The sequence below is a fragment of the Xenopus laevis genome, chromosome 4L, assembly GCF_017654675.1.
Source record: "Xenopus laevis strain J_2021 chromosome 4L, Xenopus_laevis_v10.1, whole genome shotgun sequence".
Taxonomy (NCBI): Eukaryota; Metazoa; Chordata; class Amphibia; order Anura; family Pipidae; genus Xenopus; species Xenopus laevis.
In genome coordinates this window covers 16,977,224-16,996,535 of record NC_054377.1, presented here as the reverse complement: position 1 = coordinate 16,996,535, position 19,312 = coordinate 16,977,224, and the positions used below count along the sequence as shown (strand labels likewise).

At 43.7% G+C, this 19,312-nt stretch overlaps 2 protein-coding genes across 5 annotated transcripts in view; one reads left to right on the top strand and one right to left on the bottom strand.

Annotated features, from left to right (window-relative positions):
* Positions 1–2,797, bottom strand: part of LOC108713607 — a 34,408-nt gene extending 31,611 nt beyond the window's left edge. For 2 of the 3 annotated variants that reach the window (XM_041589931.1, XM_041589929.1), the window contains exon 1: positions 2,646–2,783. The gene's annotated coding sequence lies outside the window, so the exon portion shown is untranslated. Of the gene's footprint in view, positions 1–2,645 lie in introns of all 3 variants that reach the window. The other variant, XR_005966884.1, reaches the window with a different exon arrangement.
* Positions 2,798–3,016: 219 nt separating this feature from the next.
* mob2.1.L (MOB kinase activator 2 L homeolog) lies at positions 3,017–15,539 on the top strand. 2 transcript variants are annotated; one of them, XM_018256833.2, is made up of 6 exons: positions 3,060–3,182; positions 3,419–3,537; positions 11,083–11,243; positions 11,567–11,660; positions 12,729–12,853; positions 13,934–15,539. In XM_018256833.2, exons 2-6 carry the CDS (start codon positions 3,443–3,445, stop codon positions 14,224–14,226), a joined length of 768 nt encoding a protein of 255 aa, XP_018112322.1. In that variant the 5' UTR covers positions 3,060–3,182; positions 3,419–3,442; the 3' UTR covers positions 14,227–15,539. The 2 variants fall into 2 exon arrangements, with proteins under 2 accessions (XP_018112323.1, XP_018112322.1); XM_018256834.2 differs by lacking the exon at positions 3,419–3,537 and having other exon boundaries at positions 3,017–3,182.
* Positions 15,540–19,312: the final 3,773 nt, after the last annotated feature.

Below are 19,312 nucleotides of genomic sequence, written 5' to 3'. Positions count from 1 at the left end.
TGCTTAATATGGGCCATTCTATAACATACTAAAAGTTAACCACCCCTTTAAGAGGTGGCTTTCCCCACTTATCCAACCTGTGGTGCTTTCACAACAAACATTCAGGCAGCCCCTTTACATAGGGCAACTGTAAAGTGTCTGCAGGCAAGTTCAATGACAGCCCCTAAATTTGCCCGAGGGCTTAAGGACCCTCCGAAATTTTGTCAAATTTCTGATAGCATTCCATAGCACCTCAGCAAGGAACATTTTACAAACAGGGTTCCAGACAGTTGGGTGGAGATGATAACCCCAAAAGGGTATAATTTTCATTTAAATAATACTTCACATCGCTAGTTTGTGCATGGGATCAGTTATCACAACCCCCCCCCTTAATTCAAAAGGATTTCTTAAATATATATAATATAATTAATACAGATAATTACTACATGGAAGTACAGAAACCAGTGCAATTAGCATCAGAATTTAAAAACCAGCACTGTAGCATCAGCTTATATTACAGACCAACCTCATTTTCTGCTGGATAATTAGTGACGAGCCCTAAGCTTAGCTTCTCAACAGCCAATCAGAGCCCACGGAGCATGTGAGTGTCACAGACACTTTCCAAGATGGTGACCCCCTGTGACAAGTTTGAAGTCCTGGATCATTGCTGCTATTGACAAGCTGAAACTTTAGCCTTGTGCAATAAGTTCATTATATAAAATATGGCATTTTTAGACATGTTCATTTTTAGGGTTTAGTTCTCCTTTAAGCACCAAAACCACATTGCATTCCAAATGGCTCATCTGTTATGTGCCATGAAAATGGGGGCCCTACCAGCCCTAATAGAACTTCCAATATCTACATATTAATTATATAAACCAGTCCAGCTGGAGGTCTCACAGGGTGGGTGTGGCACTCAGAGGTATTTGTTCAGACCCCTGTCTGCTCATTGGCTGCATAGGGTGCCGTGTATGACATCACAACATGACCTCAATATTTTTATATAATACACAAAAGCCATGAATATCCTGTAAATTATATCCTTATAAACTGTGAGTTCTGATGTCATTTCTGTCACATGACTCACTGAAATGTGTGTATTATAATAATGTACCACCAGTTGCAAAATATGAGGATATTAGAAGTTACCTCTGAGTTCCATGACCTGTATAAAAACACTCGGCCTTATGTTTTTATATGGTCATGAAACTCCTCGGTAACTTATAATATCCTTATAATTTACAAGAGGGGGCACTTTATTCACTATATAATGCAACCTATGCGTGTCAGCTAATTGCCCCACTATATGGTATAAGCTGGACGACCCTGAAAAAAAAATATAATAACGTTTCTAAAGCCAGCTACACAATTTTCCAAGCACGTTATTTTTCAATCAATACTTTTAACACTTTTCGGTCTTTTGTGTTACTGGCCCTTTAAATTAAAAGCAGGATGTGAGTTTGGGGAATACAGTAAGAAACAATAGTTTCCGGTTATGTAGCCTACGTATTCCCCATTTTATTGTGCGGGTAGCCTAGTGCTGGCGGGGAATGTTTTTTTTTAAAAAGAAATTACTGTTATCCTGAACCGGAATGCAGGCTCTATTAGGCTGCAGCTTTGGTTGGGGATAACATTCTTACTCAACAGGTACCCTTTAATGGTCATTTGTAAGAGAATTTTGTAGCACCTGAAGAAGAAGCAAACAATTCTAATTATTTAAAGCCTCCGATACCGCCTAACTTACACCATGATACCTCAATACTATGGGCCCATGTCTGACTCTGTCCCTTTTACTCTTATTCATCAAGCAGTGGTTCAATGACACATTAGATGTTCCATCAAATTACTCTCAGCTAACAGGGTGTAAGTTAGAGCCTCGGGCAGCTACAGGGAATTGCAGTAGAGGAACTGCTGTGGACTCAGAGTCCATTCATATCAATGTACATACAGTTGTCTGGTTCTTACAAGTTTTCTCCTTTGTTGCAGCAGATCCTGCCCAAGGCAACATCCCCCAGGCTACCAGATCTGTGTTGCACACCCCCCTACTGTATATATGATGCCCCCCTCACTTAGAAACCCTCCATCTGCTGTTAATCCAATGAGAGATACAGCCCACAGATAAGACAAGTTTACACACATGCTCTTTACTGTATCTACAGTATCAGGGGTAAATCTAGAGCAGAAGGGCGTCCGGCAGCGCTTGTTGTGCAGCAGCCCAGGAACTTTCAATTCACTTTCCATTCACATGATGTGCAGTGAGAGGACAGGGCTGTTAGTGCAGCAGTGAAAACAACCCGCCTGCCATAGGCCTTATGGTTACACATTCCCCTTAGATACTTATATTCCCCAGCCACATTGGCACACGTATAGGCGAGTGTCCCATGTAATCCCCCCGTGTCCCGAATTTCTCTCATAGCCCTCCTGTCACCCCTCCCACTGCCCTTCATATTAGAGACACCCCTCCACCCCCTCAGGCAGCTCAGCCGACCCCCTCAGGCAGCTCAGCCGACCCCCTCAGGCAGCTCAGCCGACCCCCTCAGGCAGCTCAGCCGACCCCCTCAGGCAGCTCAGGCGACCCCCTCAGGCAGCTCAGGCGACCCCCTCAGGCAGCTCAGGCGGCTCCCTCCTCCCCCCTCACACTAACTGCCCCGTCGTCACTCACTTACCCCATTAACCACTCCATATCTGCGGCCTACTCTGGCTCAGCTCATCCTCGGTCTCTCTCGGCCTCTCGCTGCCCCGGCTGCGGCTCGGGCGGAAGTAAACAGAACACCAGCGTGGAACGCACGCTTCCGGGTCTGACGTCACCTAGCCGGGCAGCATGGAGAGGCGGGACTGTCACGCACCGCTAGGAATTCTGGGAAGTGTAGTTGTGAAAATCGTATCACTTGGTGACCCCAGGACCTGGCCTGCGCCCTGGGAGGGGTTAATTGCCCAAACAATGGGAGGGGGGTGAGATAGGCAGCAGCACTTGGCACGGCAGAGGAGGAATGAACTACTACACTTCCCAGAGAACCTAGCGGTGTGTGACAGTCCCGCCTCTCCATGCTGCCCGGCTAGGTGACGTCAGACCCGGAAGCGTGCGTGCTCCGGGCGCTGCTGTGTTTACTTCCGCCCCAGCCGCAGCCTGGGCAGCGAGAGGCCGAGAGAGACCGAGGATGAGCTGAGCCAGAGTAGGCCGCAGATATGGAGTGGTTAATGGGGTAAGTGAGTGACGGCGGGGCAGTTAGTGTGAGGGGGGAGGAGGGAGCCGGCTGAGCTGCCTGAGGGGGTGGAGGGGTGTCTCTAATATGAAGGGCAGTGGGAGGGGTGACAGGAGGGCTATGAGAGAAATTCGGGACACTGGGGAATTACATGGGACACTCGCCTATACGTGTGCCAATGTGGCTGGGGAATAGGCTGCAAGGCACGGCTTAGTCATTGTCATCCCGTTGTCTAGGAGTTGGTGACTACAATTCCCATCATGCACAGAAATCCGCTGTTGGAAGTTGTGGGTAAAAAGCCGAAGCTCCCAGACTGCAGGAGAGCAAGAGAAACGCGACATTTAATGAATGACATGTGAGTGAGGCAGGGCTGCCCCGGCTTGACCCATATTTGGCATCTTGACTGTATTGTAATATAAGGACAAATCATGTGTTTAAAGGGGAAGGCATTTCCCCAGGAGGCTTTGCAAAAAACCTCCTTCATTTATTGATGTGGGTGAGGGCAGAGGATGTGTCAGTGTGTCTGCAGCACTAGGGAGAGGTGAGGTGTCATTATGTAAGTACTGCAGGGCCTATCGACTGGAGCACTGGCTGCTGGGACTGACTTTGCTTTCATTGACAGAGCAGCAGGTAACGTGACATCAGTATCTAAGGGGAATGTGTAACCATAAGGCCTATGGCAGGCGGGTTGTTTTCACTGCTGCACTAACAGCCCTGTCCTCTCACTGCACATCATGTGAATGGAAAGTGAATTGAAAGTTCCTGGGCTGCTGCACAACAAGCGCTGCCGGACGCCCTTCTGCTCTAGATTTACCCCCGATACTGTAGATACAGTAAAGAGCATGTGTGCAAACTTGTCTTATCTGTGGGCTGTATCTCTCATTGGATTAACAGCAGATGGAGGGTTTCTAAGTGAGGGGGGCATCATATATACAGTAGGGGGGTGTGCAACACAGATCTGGTAGCCTGGGGGATGTTGCCTTGGGCAGGATCTGCTGCAGCAAAGGAGAAAACGTGTAAGAACCAGACAACTGTATGTACATTGATATGAATGGACTCTGAGTCCACAGCAGTTCCTCTACTGCAATTCCCTGTAGCTGCCCGAGGCTCTAACTTACACCCTTTTAGCTGAGAGTAATTTGATGGAGCATCTAATGTGTCATTGAACCACTGCTTGATGAATAAGAGTAAAAGGGACAGAGTCAGACATGAGCCCATAGTATTGAGGTATCATGGTGTAAGTTAGGAGCTATCAGAGGCTTGAAATAATTAGAATTGTTTGCTTCTTCTTCAGAGTGCTACAAAATTCTCTTACAAATGTACATTAAGTAATACCAAGCTTTATGGTGCTGCCCAGAAATAGTAACCCTTTCCCAATACCAATGTCTTTATAGTGCTGGCTTTGGCCTGTGCACATCAGGTAGGCTGCAGGTAAGATCAAGGGAGGGCAGTACCATTCACACCTGAGCTGCTTGAAATTCCTCCCTCCTGTTTGAAGATGGTTGAGTGAGAACAAGTTTTAGTCATTGGCTATTTTGGCAGTTGAAAGACACGGCGAAAGCGACAGGAGATTCTTGCCGAGCTGTTCAGACTAGTGGTTGTGATGCAACAGTTGAGACCTGCGACTAAAGACTTGTATTAAAGTCTGATGGAATATAAGATGAATTAAAGGAGTAGGAGAATTTGCAGCTGGTCTTGATTGTGGTTTTTGAATAATTTAGCTCTGGTTGCTAGGGTCCAGTATATACTAGCAACCAGGCAGTGGTCTAAATTAGAGTAACGGGAGAGGCATGACTAGCAACAACTAACAATAACGGTAACAGTAGAGTTTTGGCTGCCGGCACCTCACATTTAAATAGACAAACTAAAATGAAAGGATATTCAATAACTGACACTATGTTGACTAAAATGGGGAATACGTAGGCTACATAACCGGAAGGTATTGTCTGTTACTGCATTCCCCAAACTCACATCCTGCTTTTAATTTAAAGGGCCAGTAACACAAAAGACGGAAAGGTATTTGATTGAAAAATAACGTGCTTTGAAAAATGTGTAGCTGGCTTTAGAAACTCTATTATAGTTTATTTCAGGGCTGTCAAGCTTTTTTCATCTAGTGGGGCAATTAGCTGACATGCATAGGCAGCATTATATCAAAATAACGAGGTCATGATGTTATACACCGCAGGCAGGGGCCTGAACAAATACTTCCGAGTGCCACACACACCCTTTGGACCTCCAGCTGGACTGGTTTATATAATGAATCTAATATGTAGATATGGGAAGTTCCATTAGGGCCCCTATTTTCATGGCACATACAGATGAGCCATTTATGAGACACGGAGGTTATGAGCCCCGGAGCTTTTTGAGACCCGGAGCTTATGAGACCCGGAGCTTATGAGACACAGGACATAGGACTGCATCAACTATCCAATGCAGTCCTTGATCGCAGTAAAAATCAAACCTGCCCGATCGATATATATATCAGGCTGATTTTTGGCCAGATATTGATCGGGGAGACCTGTCGGACGCTCCCACACATGGGCAGAAAAGCTGCCGAATCAGTGTAAATCTATTCATGTATGGCCACCTTTAGTGTGTGTCCTCAGCTATGATCAAGTATTACAGTCTGATGGGATTGCATTGGACCTAAAAACTCAGGATATGTGGTCACCCAGTTACCACCATCAGCGTGGGTATAGGGTCACTGGCTGGCCTAGAAGCTCAGACTGATTTCTATTCAAGCCCTCTCTTATTTGTTGAGACCCTAGCAACCAGATTGCTTAAACTGCAAACTGGAGAGATGCTGAATAAAAATCCAAATAACTCAAAACCACAAACCATAAAAAAAGAAAACCAATTGCAAATTGTATCAGAATATCACTCTTTTCATGATACTAATGGTTAATTAAAGGTGAACAAACCCTTAAACAGAACAACGTAATGCCAGATTTATCACTGGAGTAAGGCTTTTAAAAATTTGACATTTCTGTACAGCCATTTAGACTATTCACCATTAAAAATAGAAATATTCTGAGACAAATTGCAATTGATTTTCATTATTTATGATTTTTCAGTTATTTAGCGTTTTATTCAGCAGCTCTCCGCTCTGCAGTTTCAGCAATCTGGTTGCTAGGGTTCCCTACCCTAGCAACCATGCAACAATTTGAATAAGAGACTGGAATATGAATAGGAGAGGCCTGAATAGAAAGATGAGTAATAAAAAGTAGCAATAACAATACATTTGTAGCCTTACAGAGCATTTGTTTCTTAGATGTGAACCCTATTTGAAATAATTCAAAAACATACAAAAAAAAAGTAATGAAGACCAATTGAAAAGTTGTGTAGAATTGTCCATTCTATAACTTACTAAAAGTTAAAGGTGACCCGCCCCTTTAACTCCAATAATCTTGGTCCAGTTTTACTTTCCTTCACCTTTGTGAATAAGCCCCTACATACCCCTTTAAGCCCCCCCCATGGGATGCAGCCAGGGTGAGTAGGAGCCATACACAAGGGCAGAATGCTTTTCTGTTGCATGTGTCTAAGGAAGGGCAATGGCCTGACTGTTCACATGCTAAGATCTTAAGACCCTGCTTATAGGCTATTTCCCCTTTAATTTGCAATTATGTTTCATTTCTCTTGCCCCTGGTTTGATCCAGCTAGACTGGTATATCCCTGGGCCCTAGTGCAGCCCTGGCTTTGTACATGATTCCTGGGCATGATTCCAATGAGTGCAGGCTAGTGTCACTGGCACAAACGAAATGCGACTCAGTACCAGGTCTTGTGGCTGACAGTCGGGTGCAGCCCTGTGTGTGAGTGTGACTTATCAGTCCTGTGTGTGATTGTGACTTATCAGTCCTGTGTGTAAGTGTGACTTATCAGTCCTGTGTGTGAATGTGACTTATCAAGTCCTGTGTGTGATTGTGACTTATCAGTCCTGTGTGTGATTGTGACTTATCAGTCCTGTGTGTGATTGTGACTTATCAGTCCTGTATGTGAGTGTGACTTATCAGTCCTGTGTGTGATTGTGACTTATCAGTCCTGTGTGTGATTGTGACTTATCAGTCCTGTGTGTGAGTGTGACTTATCAGTCCTGTGTGTGATTGTGGCTTATCAGTCCTGTGTGTGATTGTGACTTATCAGTCCTGTGTGTAAGTGTGACTTATCAGTCCTGTGTGTGAGTGTGACTTATCAGTCCTGTGTGTGATTGTGACTTATCAGTCCTGTGTGTGATTGTGACTTATCAGTCCTGTGTGTGAATGTGACTTATCAGTCCTGTGTGTGATTGTGACTTATCAGTCCTGTGTGTGAATGTGACTTATCAGTCCTGTGTGTGATTGTGACTTATCAGTCCTGTGTGTGATTGTGACTTATCAGTCCTGTGTGTGATTGTGACTTATCAGTCCTGTGTGTAAGTGTGACTTATCAGTCCTGTGTGTGAATGTGACTTATCAGTCCTGTGTGTGATTGTGACTTATCAGTCCTGTGTGTGATTGTGACTTATCAGTCCTGTGTGTGATTGTGACTTATCAGTCCTGTGTGTGATTGTGACTTATCAGTCCTGTGTGTGATTGTGACTTATCAGTCCTGTGTGTGATTGTGATTTATACGCCCTATTCACTCTACTTTCCAAGTCTATGTCTCAGGTCAGTGTTGGGTTATATATTGCTGCTGAGTATTTATAGCAGGTGTGTGTGTCTCTCCCTGCAGTTTCTGCCTTTCACCTTAACCCTTCTCTGCCCTCCTGTTCCTGAAAAGTGCCAGTCTCCCTGTGTATATACACATGGTCATACAAGCATGTATCCTGGCACCCCCACCTCTATTTTATATGAAAGCTCCTGCAGCTGGATTATTTCCCTCCCAGAGGCCAGTGACTAATTGGAACAGTACAGATTAATTAGCCTCCATTAGGAAGGGGCTCAGCCCTGAAATAAGAGCAAGGAGACAGAAGGCTTTTCATTGTGGAGCCGTTTGCAAAGCTGCTTTCCTTTATTATGAGGCGCAGGGGGTGCTACACGGTGCACAAGTAAGGGGGGGGCTCCCTCTTGTCCGACCCTCAATCACAGGCAATAAGTGACCCCTTCCGTCATCTCTTTATATTACTTCTGCTGAATTGCAGCTTTTTTTTTCTGCAGAAACATGATAAATGGTACCTGTCATTTTCTTTTATACGGAGCATGTAGGGACACAGGTATTATTGCACCAAGCAGGTTATAGCGTGTAAATCCACTTGTAATACAAAGATATCAAACTCACTGCGGGGAAGGCATTATATGGGTGCAGATTTGTAATTGTAACAATATAAGATAACAGCATACCTCCCAACATTTTGGAAGTAAAAAGAGGGACAAAAAATTATTTTCCGCATGTAGTGCAGCAATTTTTTGACCACACCCCTTTCTGTGGCCACACCCCCTAATTACCATGTTTGTTTTACAACATTTGGCAGGTTATGAAAGTTTTAAAATATTTCTCCTTATCTAAATTGTTTTATTGTGTCTCAAAATTGTTACAAAGTATCTTATTTGCACCTGTTAGCTGTTCTGGGCTCTCTGCTAAAAGCCAATTAAGAAACTTTCTTTCAATGAAGTTAGACTCACCTTCACCTTCATGAGCAAAACTGTAATAGCTGGGGAAAAAAACACAGAAATATGTTCAAACTTTCTTAACCTGCTGAATTTTGTAAAATGAACATGGTAATTAGGGGATGTGCCCACAAATATGGGCATGGTCAAAAATGTTTTGCCTTGTCTCTCTTTTTATTTCCAAAATGTTGGGAGGTATGGACGTGGCCATACACTGCAGTTGTGTTACGTGTCTGACATTGGATTTATAAATATACACCTTGCACACATCTAAACACAACAAGGGGTATATAGGCAAGTTGCAGTGGAACACTATTCCTGACATGGCTAATGGACTGTGGCTGGATTCTAGTCCCGTTGCCCCAAAACGTTTAACCTATAGGCCAGTTGCCCTCTGGTCACATGTCCTGATGTTTTATCCTTATGGGCTGCTCAGTGTATTACACAGGAGAGTGTATGTTATCCATAAGAGCTTTATTTGCTAGGAGTATACATACATGTGGCTCATTCCATATATATTATATATAAATATATCCCCATTGCTGTGTGTGGTACATTCCCTTTATCCGCTGTAAATAGGGAGCCCAGGATTGTCGTGTCGTTGTGTTGTAGTGTATATACTTTCTATCAGAGACTCCTCTCTTCCCGTAATGTTTCCGTGCATCTCTGTGCTACTGCTGGGGGGCCTCTCCTGATCTTCCTGCTCCTCACTATCAATTGGACCTTTCAGCCGGTTTGTTTTTCTCCTTGGTTCCCTCCCTCTCGCCTCCTCCCAGCTATTGGCTGATTGTAGGGGTGGGCGTGGTTATCCCCCTCTCGTGAATGAGCCCAGCAGTTTGGGTGCAGGTTGTGTGAGTGTGTAACATGCTTTTTGGAGGGGCTCCCCCATGGCTGCTGTGAGGATCCTGGGGGACCCCATGACACTCTCCCCAGAAAGAGCCCTTCTTACCGGCAGCCCCAAATCTGGATTTAGTTGCAAGATGGTCCTGCAGGCGGTGGGAAAAGTGTTTAGGTAGGACTGGAGTTGTGACTGTAAGCCAGGCTGTAAGCTTCTAGGAAAGTTGACAGTTGCTCACTGCACTGTTGGGTCCTAGTGCCGCCTTTACATGCAGTACTAACTAGGGATTCTGCCTTTTTCAGCAGGATGAACCGAATCCGAATTTGCACAGTCTGGTAATGCTGGGAGTTGCAGTTCAGTGGCAGAACCCTGATCATTATGAACATGTGCTGAGCTTTCTGAGTATGGTGTATTATTACTGTATTATTACTGTATTACTGATCAGAGAGGTCATCAGTCTGTCATCCTATAGGAAGCCTTGAATGTGTTGCAACCCTGCTGATTGGAGCCTGTATATCTTTCACCTCCCACTTCTGCATGGACTGCGTCCATCTGTCCTGCCCTGTGAAGGAGGATTACATTTCTCATAAGGCTTTGTGCCACAGAGCTTACGCTCATCAAACTGCTGGATTACCCCCAGGCCTTGGGTTGGTTACACTATACCTGCACTTACATTTCCTTGTGTTAATTCAGATCAGTTTCCACTACCCCTGCGAGTGCCGTTAGACTTGCTGTTGATTCCATATAGAAGGCATGTGTTGTTATGGCAACCCTGGGATATAGAGCTCACAGTTGTTGTAGTGCCGTCTGTCTTAATTACATCACGGACAGACTCAGGATAACATACATATCGGCTTCAGTCAAAACGGAACCCTCATTTACATATGCAAATGAGGCTAAGGAAGGGTTAAATAGAACCGTGCGCAAGATTTCCTAAAAAGTCACGTGATTTACGGATTAGGCTGAATCAGAATCCTGCTGAAAAAGACCAAATCCCAAACTGAATCCTGGATTGGGTGCTTCCCTAGTTACTGGGGTCAGTGACCCCCATGTGGAGGGACGGATAGGAAGGACAATCCTTTAAAAAAACAAAATAAAACTAAATCAAGAACAATTGAAAAGATGCTTAGATTATTGGCACTTCCATATTTTCAGTAGAACTCCCAGAAGCCTCGGTGTTATTGGAGACTTGAGCAGCCTGAGTGAATGTACAGTACAGACACTGGCCTGGGGGGTATAGGGATATGCTCTGTATCAATGTTTATATGTAGCTCTATCTGAGGGATATGAACCCTAAACATTTGTCATTATCTTTATATGGCACTTGCATACGCCCCATCGCTGTGCAAAGACTTCTCCATGAGAAATAAAGCCTAGGAAAATATGCCGTCCAGTGACGGTGAGGTGCACCCGTGGCAGACAGATGCAACACGTTGTGCCACACAGTCCCATGCAAACTGTCGGTTTTTGCCGCCTGCAGGAAATCAAAGGGAAAGCCGAATGGGAAGAAGCCAGCGTCGGAGGAAAAGAAGTTGTACCTGGAGCCGGAATACACCCGGGTCCGAGTCACAGACGTGGAAATCAAACAGCTGGTCACCTTGCCACAAGAGATCGACCTTAATGAGTGGCTGGCTAGTAGTGGTACGTGGCTCCCTTACCCTTGCGCTACTTTGTGTTGCTTTTAACAGAGATATCTTTAGGGGTCCTGTTGTATTACAAGGTGCAGAGTTCACCCCCCTTTTTTGTGCCCTTTTTTGTGTGTCAGTATATGTGCCCCCTGTATAAATGACATTACAGTGCAGGTGCCAATTACTCTAGGGGTGCAGGAATCACAGGCAGAACACAAAGAGGGTGTTCAGTTCTGAGCTCTGTGTAAAACATAAATGCTTTGTGTGGGTAATGGTATTGTGCCCCCTAGTGTTTTGCTTTTCCCCTGACGTATGTTCTTCCTCTCTGTATTTCAGTTACAACTTTCTTCAACCACATCAACCTTCAGTACAGCACCATCTCCGAATTCTGCACAGGGGAAACCTGCCAGACTATGGCTGCCTGCAATACGTGAGTATATGCCCTCCTGCAGTACATGAGTATATGCCCTCCTGCAGTACATGAGTATTTGCCCTCCTGCAGTACATGAGTATATGCCCTCCTGCAGTACCTGAGTATATGCCCTCCTGCAGTACATGAGTATATGCCCTCCTGCAGTACATGAGTATATGCCCTCCTGCAGTACATGAGTATATGCCCTCCTGCAGTACCTGAGTATATGCCCTCCTGCAGTACATGAGTATATGCCCTCCTGCAGTACATGAGTATATGCCTTCCTGCAATACCTGAGTATATGCCTTCCTGCAATACCTGAGTATATGCCCTCCTGCAATACCTGAGTATATGCCCTCCTGCAGTACATGAGTATATGCCCTCCTGCAGTACATGAGTATATGCCCTCCTGCAGTACCTGAGTATATGCCCTCCTGCAGTACATGAGTATATGCCCTCCTGCAGTACATGAGTATATGCCCTCCTGCAGTACATGAGTATATGCCCTCCTGCAGTACATGAGTATATGCCCTCATGATGCCCTCCTGCAGTACATGAGTATATGCCCTCCTGCAGTACCTGAGTATATGCCCTCCTGCAGTACCTGAGTATATGCCCTCCTGCAGTACCTGAGTATATGCCCTCCTGCAGTACCTGAGTATATGCCCTCCTGCAGTACCTGAGTATATGCCCTCCTGCAGTACCTGCGTATATGCCCTCCTGCAGTACCTGAGTATATGCCCTCCTGCAGTATATGAGTATATGTCCTCCTGCATGCCATTGAGTATGTCAGTGCTGAGTGTAACTCGATCAAGTGCAACACCCCTATGCTTGATAATGGGCTGTATCCCCAAAGTGTTGCACTTGATCTATTAAACCTGCCCCCTACTTTCCCTTGCCCTGCCCCTGGTAGGCAGACACTTTCCTACCCCTGGTGGTCTCCCACCACTTTCAACCTGCCCTCAACCTCTTTTTCCTGGTTCGGGAGTCCTACTGTCCTTTTAGTCTGTGTAGCTTAGTCCAGTCTATTTGCTGTATATTCATATCCCCCCCCTAACCTTTTCCCTCTGCTTTCTCCCATTACAGACAGTACTACTGGTATGATGAGCGGGGTAAGAAAGTAAAGTGCACGGCTCCCCAGTACATTGATTTCGTCATGAGTTCTGTACAAAAGCTGGTGACGGATGAAGATATCTTCCCCACCAAATACGGTTGGTACCAGTGATTACGTTCCCTTTAATTTGGGTTCTCGGATTTATCGAGGCTTACCATTAGTACCAGTGATTACTTTCCCTTTAATTTGGGTTCTCAGATTTATCGAGGCTTACCGTTAGTACCAGTGATTACTTTCCCTTTAATTTGGGTTCTCAGATTTATCGAGGCTTACCAATAGTACCAGTGATTACTTTCCCTTTAATTTGGGTTCTCAGATTTATCGAGGCTTACCAATAGTACCAGTGATTACGTTCCCTTTAATTTGGGTTCTCTGATTTATCAAGGCTTACCATTAGTACCAGTGATTACTTTCCCTTTAATTTGGGTTCTCAGATTTATCGAGGCTTACCAATAGTACCAGTGATTACTTTCCCTTTAATTTGGGTTCTCAGATTTATCGAGGCTTACCGTTAGTACCAGTGATTACTTTCCCTTTAATTTGGGTTCTCTGATTTATCAAGGCTTACCATTAGTACCAGTGATTACTTTCCCTTTAATTTGGGTTCTCAGATTTATCGAGGCTTACCGTTAGTACCAGTGATTACTTTCCCTTTAATTTGGGTTCTCAGATTTATCGAGGCTTACCATTAGTACCAGTGATTACTTTTCCTTTAATTTGGGTTCTCGGATTTATCGAGGTTTACCATTAGTACCAGTGATTACTTTCCCTTTAATTTGGGTTCTCGGATTTATCGAGGTTTACCATTAGTACCAGTGATTACTTTCCCTTTAATTTGGGTTCTCGGATTTATCGAGGCTTACCATTAGTACCAGTGATTACTTTCCCTTTAATTTGGGTTCTCGGATTTATCGAGGCTTACCGTTAGTACCAGTGATTACTTTCCCTTTAATTTGGGTTCTCAGATTTGGGATTTAACTTTGGGATCCAGACAGTATGAAAAAAGATTTGGATTTGGAAACATCTAGATTTTTTTGTGTTCTAACGGCCTCCATGTGTCAGATTCCCGCTCATCCAATAGAATGTAATGGCAGGTGATTGGTGCAAGTTGTTCGTGCTTCATTGTTCTGATTGGTTGATATTTCGGATCTTCTATTCACGTGATATTTTTCCGCAGGCAGGGAATTCCCTAGTTCATTCGAGTCGTTGGTGAAGAAGATCTGCCGATACCTATTTCACGTTCTGGCTCACATCTACTCTGCGCATTTCAAGGAAATCGCGGCCCTGGAGCTGCACGGACACATAAACACTCTCTTTATTCACTTCCTGTTATTCGTGCGGGAATTCAGCCTGCTGGATCCCAAGGAGACCTCAATACTGGATGACCTGTCGGAAGTCCTTTTCTCGGAGGAAAACAGGGAGGCGGTGGGGGCTACGGGGGAGGCACAGAACCACGTGAAGGAGAGATGAGCCCCCCTGAATGTCCTAATTCCTGTCCCATCACTGCCCCTTCCCAGTGTGCCCCACCCCCTACTGAGAGCCGACTTACCTCCTGACTTCCAGTACAGGGGGGAGAAGGGGGTTCAGGACCAGCCTTGGGGGTGTAGGAAGGGAGCACTGCCTGTTATACCCCGGCCTGAGAGGGGAGCAAACCTGGCTCTAATCTTTAGCAGAAACTTGCACCGAGTATCACCTTATTTTTATTTTGTGTCTTGTGTTTGTTTTTCTCCTGCCCTCCTTTCTTCTTGTTTCCTCTCCCTTTTCACCTCCATCCCATCCTTTCTTCTTGTTTCCTTATCATCTCCATCCCATTCTTTCTTCTTGTTTTCTCTCCCCTTTCATCTCCATCCCATCCTTTCTTCTTGTTTTCTCTCCCCTTTCATCTCCATCCCATCCTTTCTTCTTTTTTCTTCTCCATCCCATCCTTTCTTCTTGTTTCCTCTCCCCTTTCATCTCCATCCCATCCTTTCTTCTTTTTTCTTCTCCACCCCATCCTTTCTTCTTGTTTCCTCTCCCCTTTCATCTCCATCCCATCCTTTCTTCTTTTTTCTTCTCCATCCCATCCTTTCTTCTTGTTTCCTCCTCCTTTTCATCTCCATCCCATCCTATCTTCTTTTTTCTTCTCCATCCCATCCTTTCTTCTTGTTTCCTCCTCCTTTTCATCTCCATCCCATCCTATCTTCTTGTTTCTTCTCCCTTTTCATCTCCATCCCATCCTATCTTCTTGTTTCTTCTCCCTTTTCATCTCCATCCCATTCTTTCTTCGTCTTCTCCCTTTTCATCTCCAGCCCATCTTTCTTCATTTTTCCTCTCCATCCCATCCTTTCTTCATGTTTCCTCTCCATCCCATCCTTTCTTCATGTTTCCTCTCCATCCCATCCTTTCTTCTTGTTTCCTCTTCCTTTTCATCTCCATCCCATCCTTTTTTTCATCCCCTTCTTCTTATCAGACCGTGTCAGGCTTCATTCTCTTATTCCGAGGAAAGATTTGCATCTTCTCTTTTATTTTGCTGTGGTTTTCCAAGAAATGTTTGGGACTTCTGAGTCGGATGATTAGGCTGGAAAGATACGAGGCTCCTTCCTGGCACCTTCTGCGGCTTCTTGGAGTTGGATCCGGTCTCCCACGCCCGCTCCCATCTTTGGGCAACAACTTCTGTCCCCACTTCATGATGATGGGGGAAAGCAGGATACTCACCCTTCATTGGGGTGGAAAAATACTGTCTGCTTCTTTTAGTTTATCTGTTAAATAATGATAATATTAATAAAAAAAAACAGATTCTATTAGCCGCTGTGGCTGGAGTTTTCTATTTAATTGATGAGGAGGAGTGCACCGTCCTTGCAGTTAATGTTAATGTGCTTGAAGTGAACATTTTCCAAGAATGTGTCACTATCACTTTAAAAAAAAAGTTACTTTTGTTAAATGACTTTTTGAATTGTGCCCCATGCCTGCCCCACTACAGACCCCTGCTGCAACACCTGTCCCCATTGTCTCTGAAGTTGACCGTAGGCTGCAGGACAAAGGCATTTTTTCATTTGGCCTCCACATTTTTTGAGACTTTGGCTTGACCCTTAAAAGGGTGGTTCACATTTAAAGGGCACCAATCATAACTAAAATCATTTACTAAGTAACTGCCTTTAAATTAACTGTTAGTATGGTTCATTAAACCTGTGCATCCTAGGGATTATAGGGTATTTTGGGCACAAATAAGATGCCAGGCACCATACATACGTACAAGTCGCTGATGTTGCACTTTAAAGGGGTTCTTCACCTTTAAATTAACTGTTAGTATGATGTGATATTCTTAGACATTTTGCAATTGGTTTTCATTTTTTTTATTATTTGCGGACTTTTGAGTTATTTAGCCTTTTTATTCAGTTTGCAAGGGTTTGCTAGGGTCCAAATTACCCTAGCAACCGTGCATCAATTTGAATAGGAGAGGTCTGAATAGAAAAGGAGTAATAAAAAGTAGCAAATAACAGTGAATTTGTAGCCTTACAGAGCATTTGTTTTTTAGATGGGGTCAGTGACCCCCATTTGAAAGCCTATTGGGAACTGAATAAAAAAGCGAAAGAACTTTAAGGGATCCTGTCATCGGAAAACATGTTTTTTTCAAAATGAATCAGTTAATAGTACTACTCCAGCAGAATTTTGCACTGAAATCCATTTCTCAAAAGAGCAAACAGATTTTTATATTCAATTTTGAAATCTGACAAGGGGCTAGATATTTTGTCAATTTCCCAGCTGCCCCCAGTCATGTGACTTGTGCCTGCACTTTAGGAGAGAAATGCTTTCTGGCAGGCTGCTGTTTTTCCTTCTCAATGTAACTGAATGTGTCTCAGTGGGACATGGGTTTTTACTATTGAGTGTTGTTCTTACATCCACCAGGCAGCTGTTATCTTGTGTTAGGGAGCTGTTATCTGGTTACCTTCCCATTGTTCTTTTGTTAGGCTGCTGGGGGGGGGGGGGAAGGGAGGGGGGTGATATCACTCCAACTTGCAGTACAGCAGTAAAGAGTGACTGAAGTTTATCAGAGCACAAGTCACATGGCTTGGGGCAGCTGGGAAATTGACAATATGTCTAGCCCCATGTCCGATTTCAAAATTGAATATAAAAAAATCTGTTTGCTCTTTTGAGAAATGGATTTCAGTGCAAAATTCTGCTGGAGCAGCACTATTAATTGATTCATTTTGAAAAAATTTTTTTTTCCAATGACAGTATCCCTTTGAAGTTCACAAATAATAAAAACCAATTGCAAAATGTCTTACGTGTGTGTGTGTGTGTCTCGGTGCCTGGCATCTTCTTTGTGCCCAATATAATCCATAGGATGCACAGGTTTAATGAAGGGCCCCTGCAAACTGTACAATGTTATTAGCCATGCTCCCTGTGTAAGTAATCTGTGAATATACTGTATGTCCCCTCAATAACATTGTATTGTATGTATAGAGCTGATATTTGATGCAGACGTTCTATTTCTCCCTTGTGTCTCTACATCACCCTGCAGAGTAAACTGCCCTGGATCTTTCTCATGGAATTGCACTACTTGTATCGACGTGGGTAAGCTGAGTTTCTTTCCAATCAAGTTATAAAATATGCACCAACATATAGCTGTTTGTCTATATATATGTCTATATATATATTAGGGATGCACCGAATCCAGGATTCGGTTCAGGATTCGGCCAGGATTCGACCTTTTTCAGCTGGATTCGGCCAAATCCTTCTGCCCAGCCGAACCGAATCCTAATTTGCATATGCAAATTAGGGGCAGGAGGGGAATTGCATGACTTTTTGTCAGAAAACAAGGAAGTAAAAAATGTTTTCCCCTTACCACCCCTAATTTGCATATGCAAATTAGGGTTCCGATTCGGTTCGGTATTCGGCCGAATCTTTCACGAAGGATTCAGGGGTTCGGCCGAATCCAAAAAAGTGGATTCGGTGCATTCCTAATATATATATATATATATATATATATATATATATATATATATATATATATATATATATATATATATATATATATATATATATGTATATATGTGTGTGTATGGGATCCGTTATCCAGAAATCTCAGAATTATAGAAAGGCTGTCTTCTATAGACTCCATTTTATCTAAATAATCCAAATTTATGAATATTGTTCCCTTTTCTTTGTAATAATAAAACAGTAGCTTGTACTTGATCCCAACTAAGATATAATTAATCCTTATTGGAAGCAGAACCAGGATTTTCTAGTAGACTTAAGGTATGAAGACCCCAAGTACAGAAAGATCCGTTAACTGAAAACCCCAGGTCCCAATCTGGATCGCAGATCACATACCTGTATATATATATATATAGGTGCTCACTGTAATGGTGGTTTATCCCAATAGCAAGGCACTCAGGACTCTACCACTGTTACCGCAGGGTAGGGTGACACAGTCCTTTGGGTCTACCTATAAACATGGTTTATGGCCACACCCCCTAAATACCAAGTCTGTTTTACAAAATTTGTCAAGTTATGGCTTTATATAGGAGGGAGAAATAAACCATTACCTGCCGTCCAGTAGATCAATTCCACTCTGGTCACATGGGCAGCCGTAAAGGAATGCAATCACAGGGTATGTCTCTCATAACGGAAATCTTGGTTAAAATCCAAATTTATTGAGTCTTTTTAAAAACATAAAGCATGGCATACAAAAATTGGAGATAAGGCAGGGGAGTGCACATCTCTAGACGCATTTCGTGACTGGGCTAGTCACTGAAGTGGTTTCTGGGGATTTTAGGGTCAGGTTTTATGTTTTGCTAATGAAGGTGAATTGCCCTTTAAACTGCAAGTCACAGTTTCCCCAAGAGACCTGCTGATCTTAAATAGTTACAGTTGCATCTTTGCTTATCTTAAATATTTCCAAATGTATCTAAGCACAGGTGTGGAGTGTTCTGGGCTCTCTGCCAAAAGCCTCATTTAATTACAGGTCCACCAATCTTTGGACAGACAACTTTTTTCTCTAATTTTGGTTCTGTACCACAATGGGGTTTAAATGAAACAACTCAGATGCAGTTGAACTGCAGACTTTCAGTGGCTTGAACAAAAAGATTGCATTAAAATAGGGATGCACCGAATCCACGATTTTGGATTCGGCCGAACCTCCGAATCCTTTGCGAAAAGATTCGGCCGAATACCGAACCGAATTTGCACAAACAAATTAGGGGTGGGAAAACTTTTTACTTCCTTATTTTGTGACAAAAAGTCACGCAATTTCCCTCCCCGCCCCTTATTTGTATATGCAAATTAGAATTCGGTTCGGCCTTGCAAAAGGATTCGGCCGAATCTGAATCCTGCTGAAAAAGGCCGAATCCCGAACCGAATCCTGGATTCGGGGCATCCCTACATAAAAATGTGAGGAACTAAAGCCTTTTTTTTTTTTTTACCACAATCACTTCATTTCAGGGGCTCAAAAGTAATTGAATAAATTAAAAAACTGAAAATAAAATGTTCATTTCTAATACTTGGTTGAAAACCCTTTGCTGCCAATGACAGGCTGAAGTCTTGAACTCATGGACATCACCAGATTCTGGGTTTC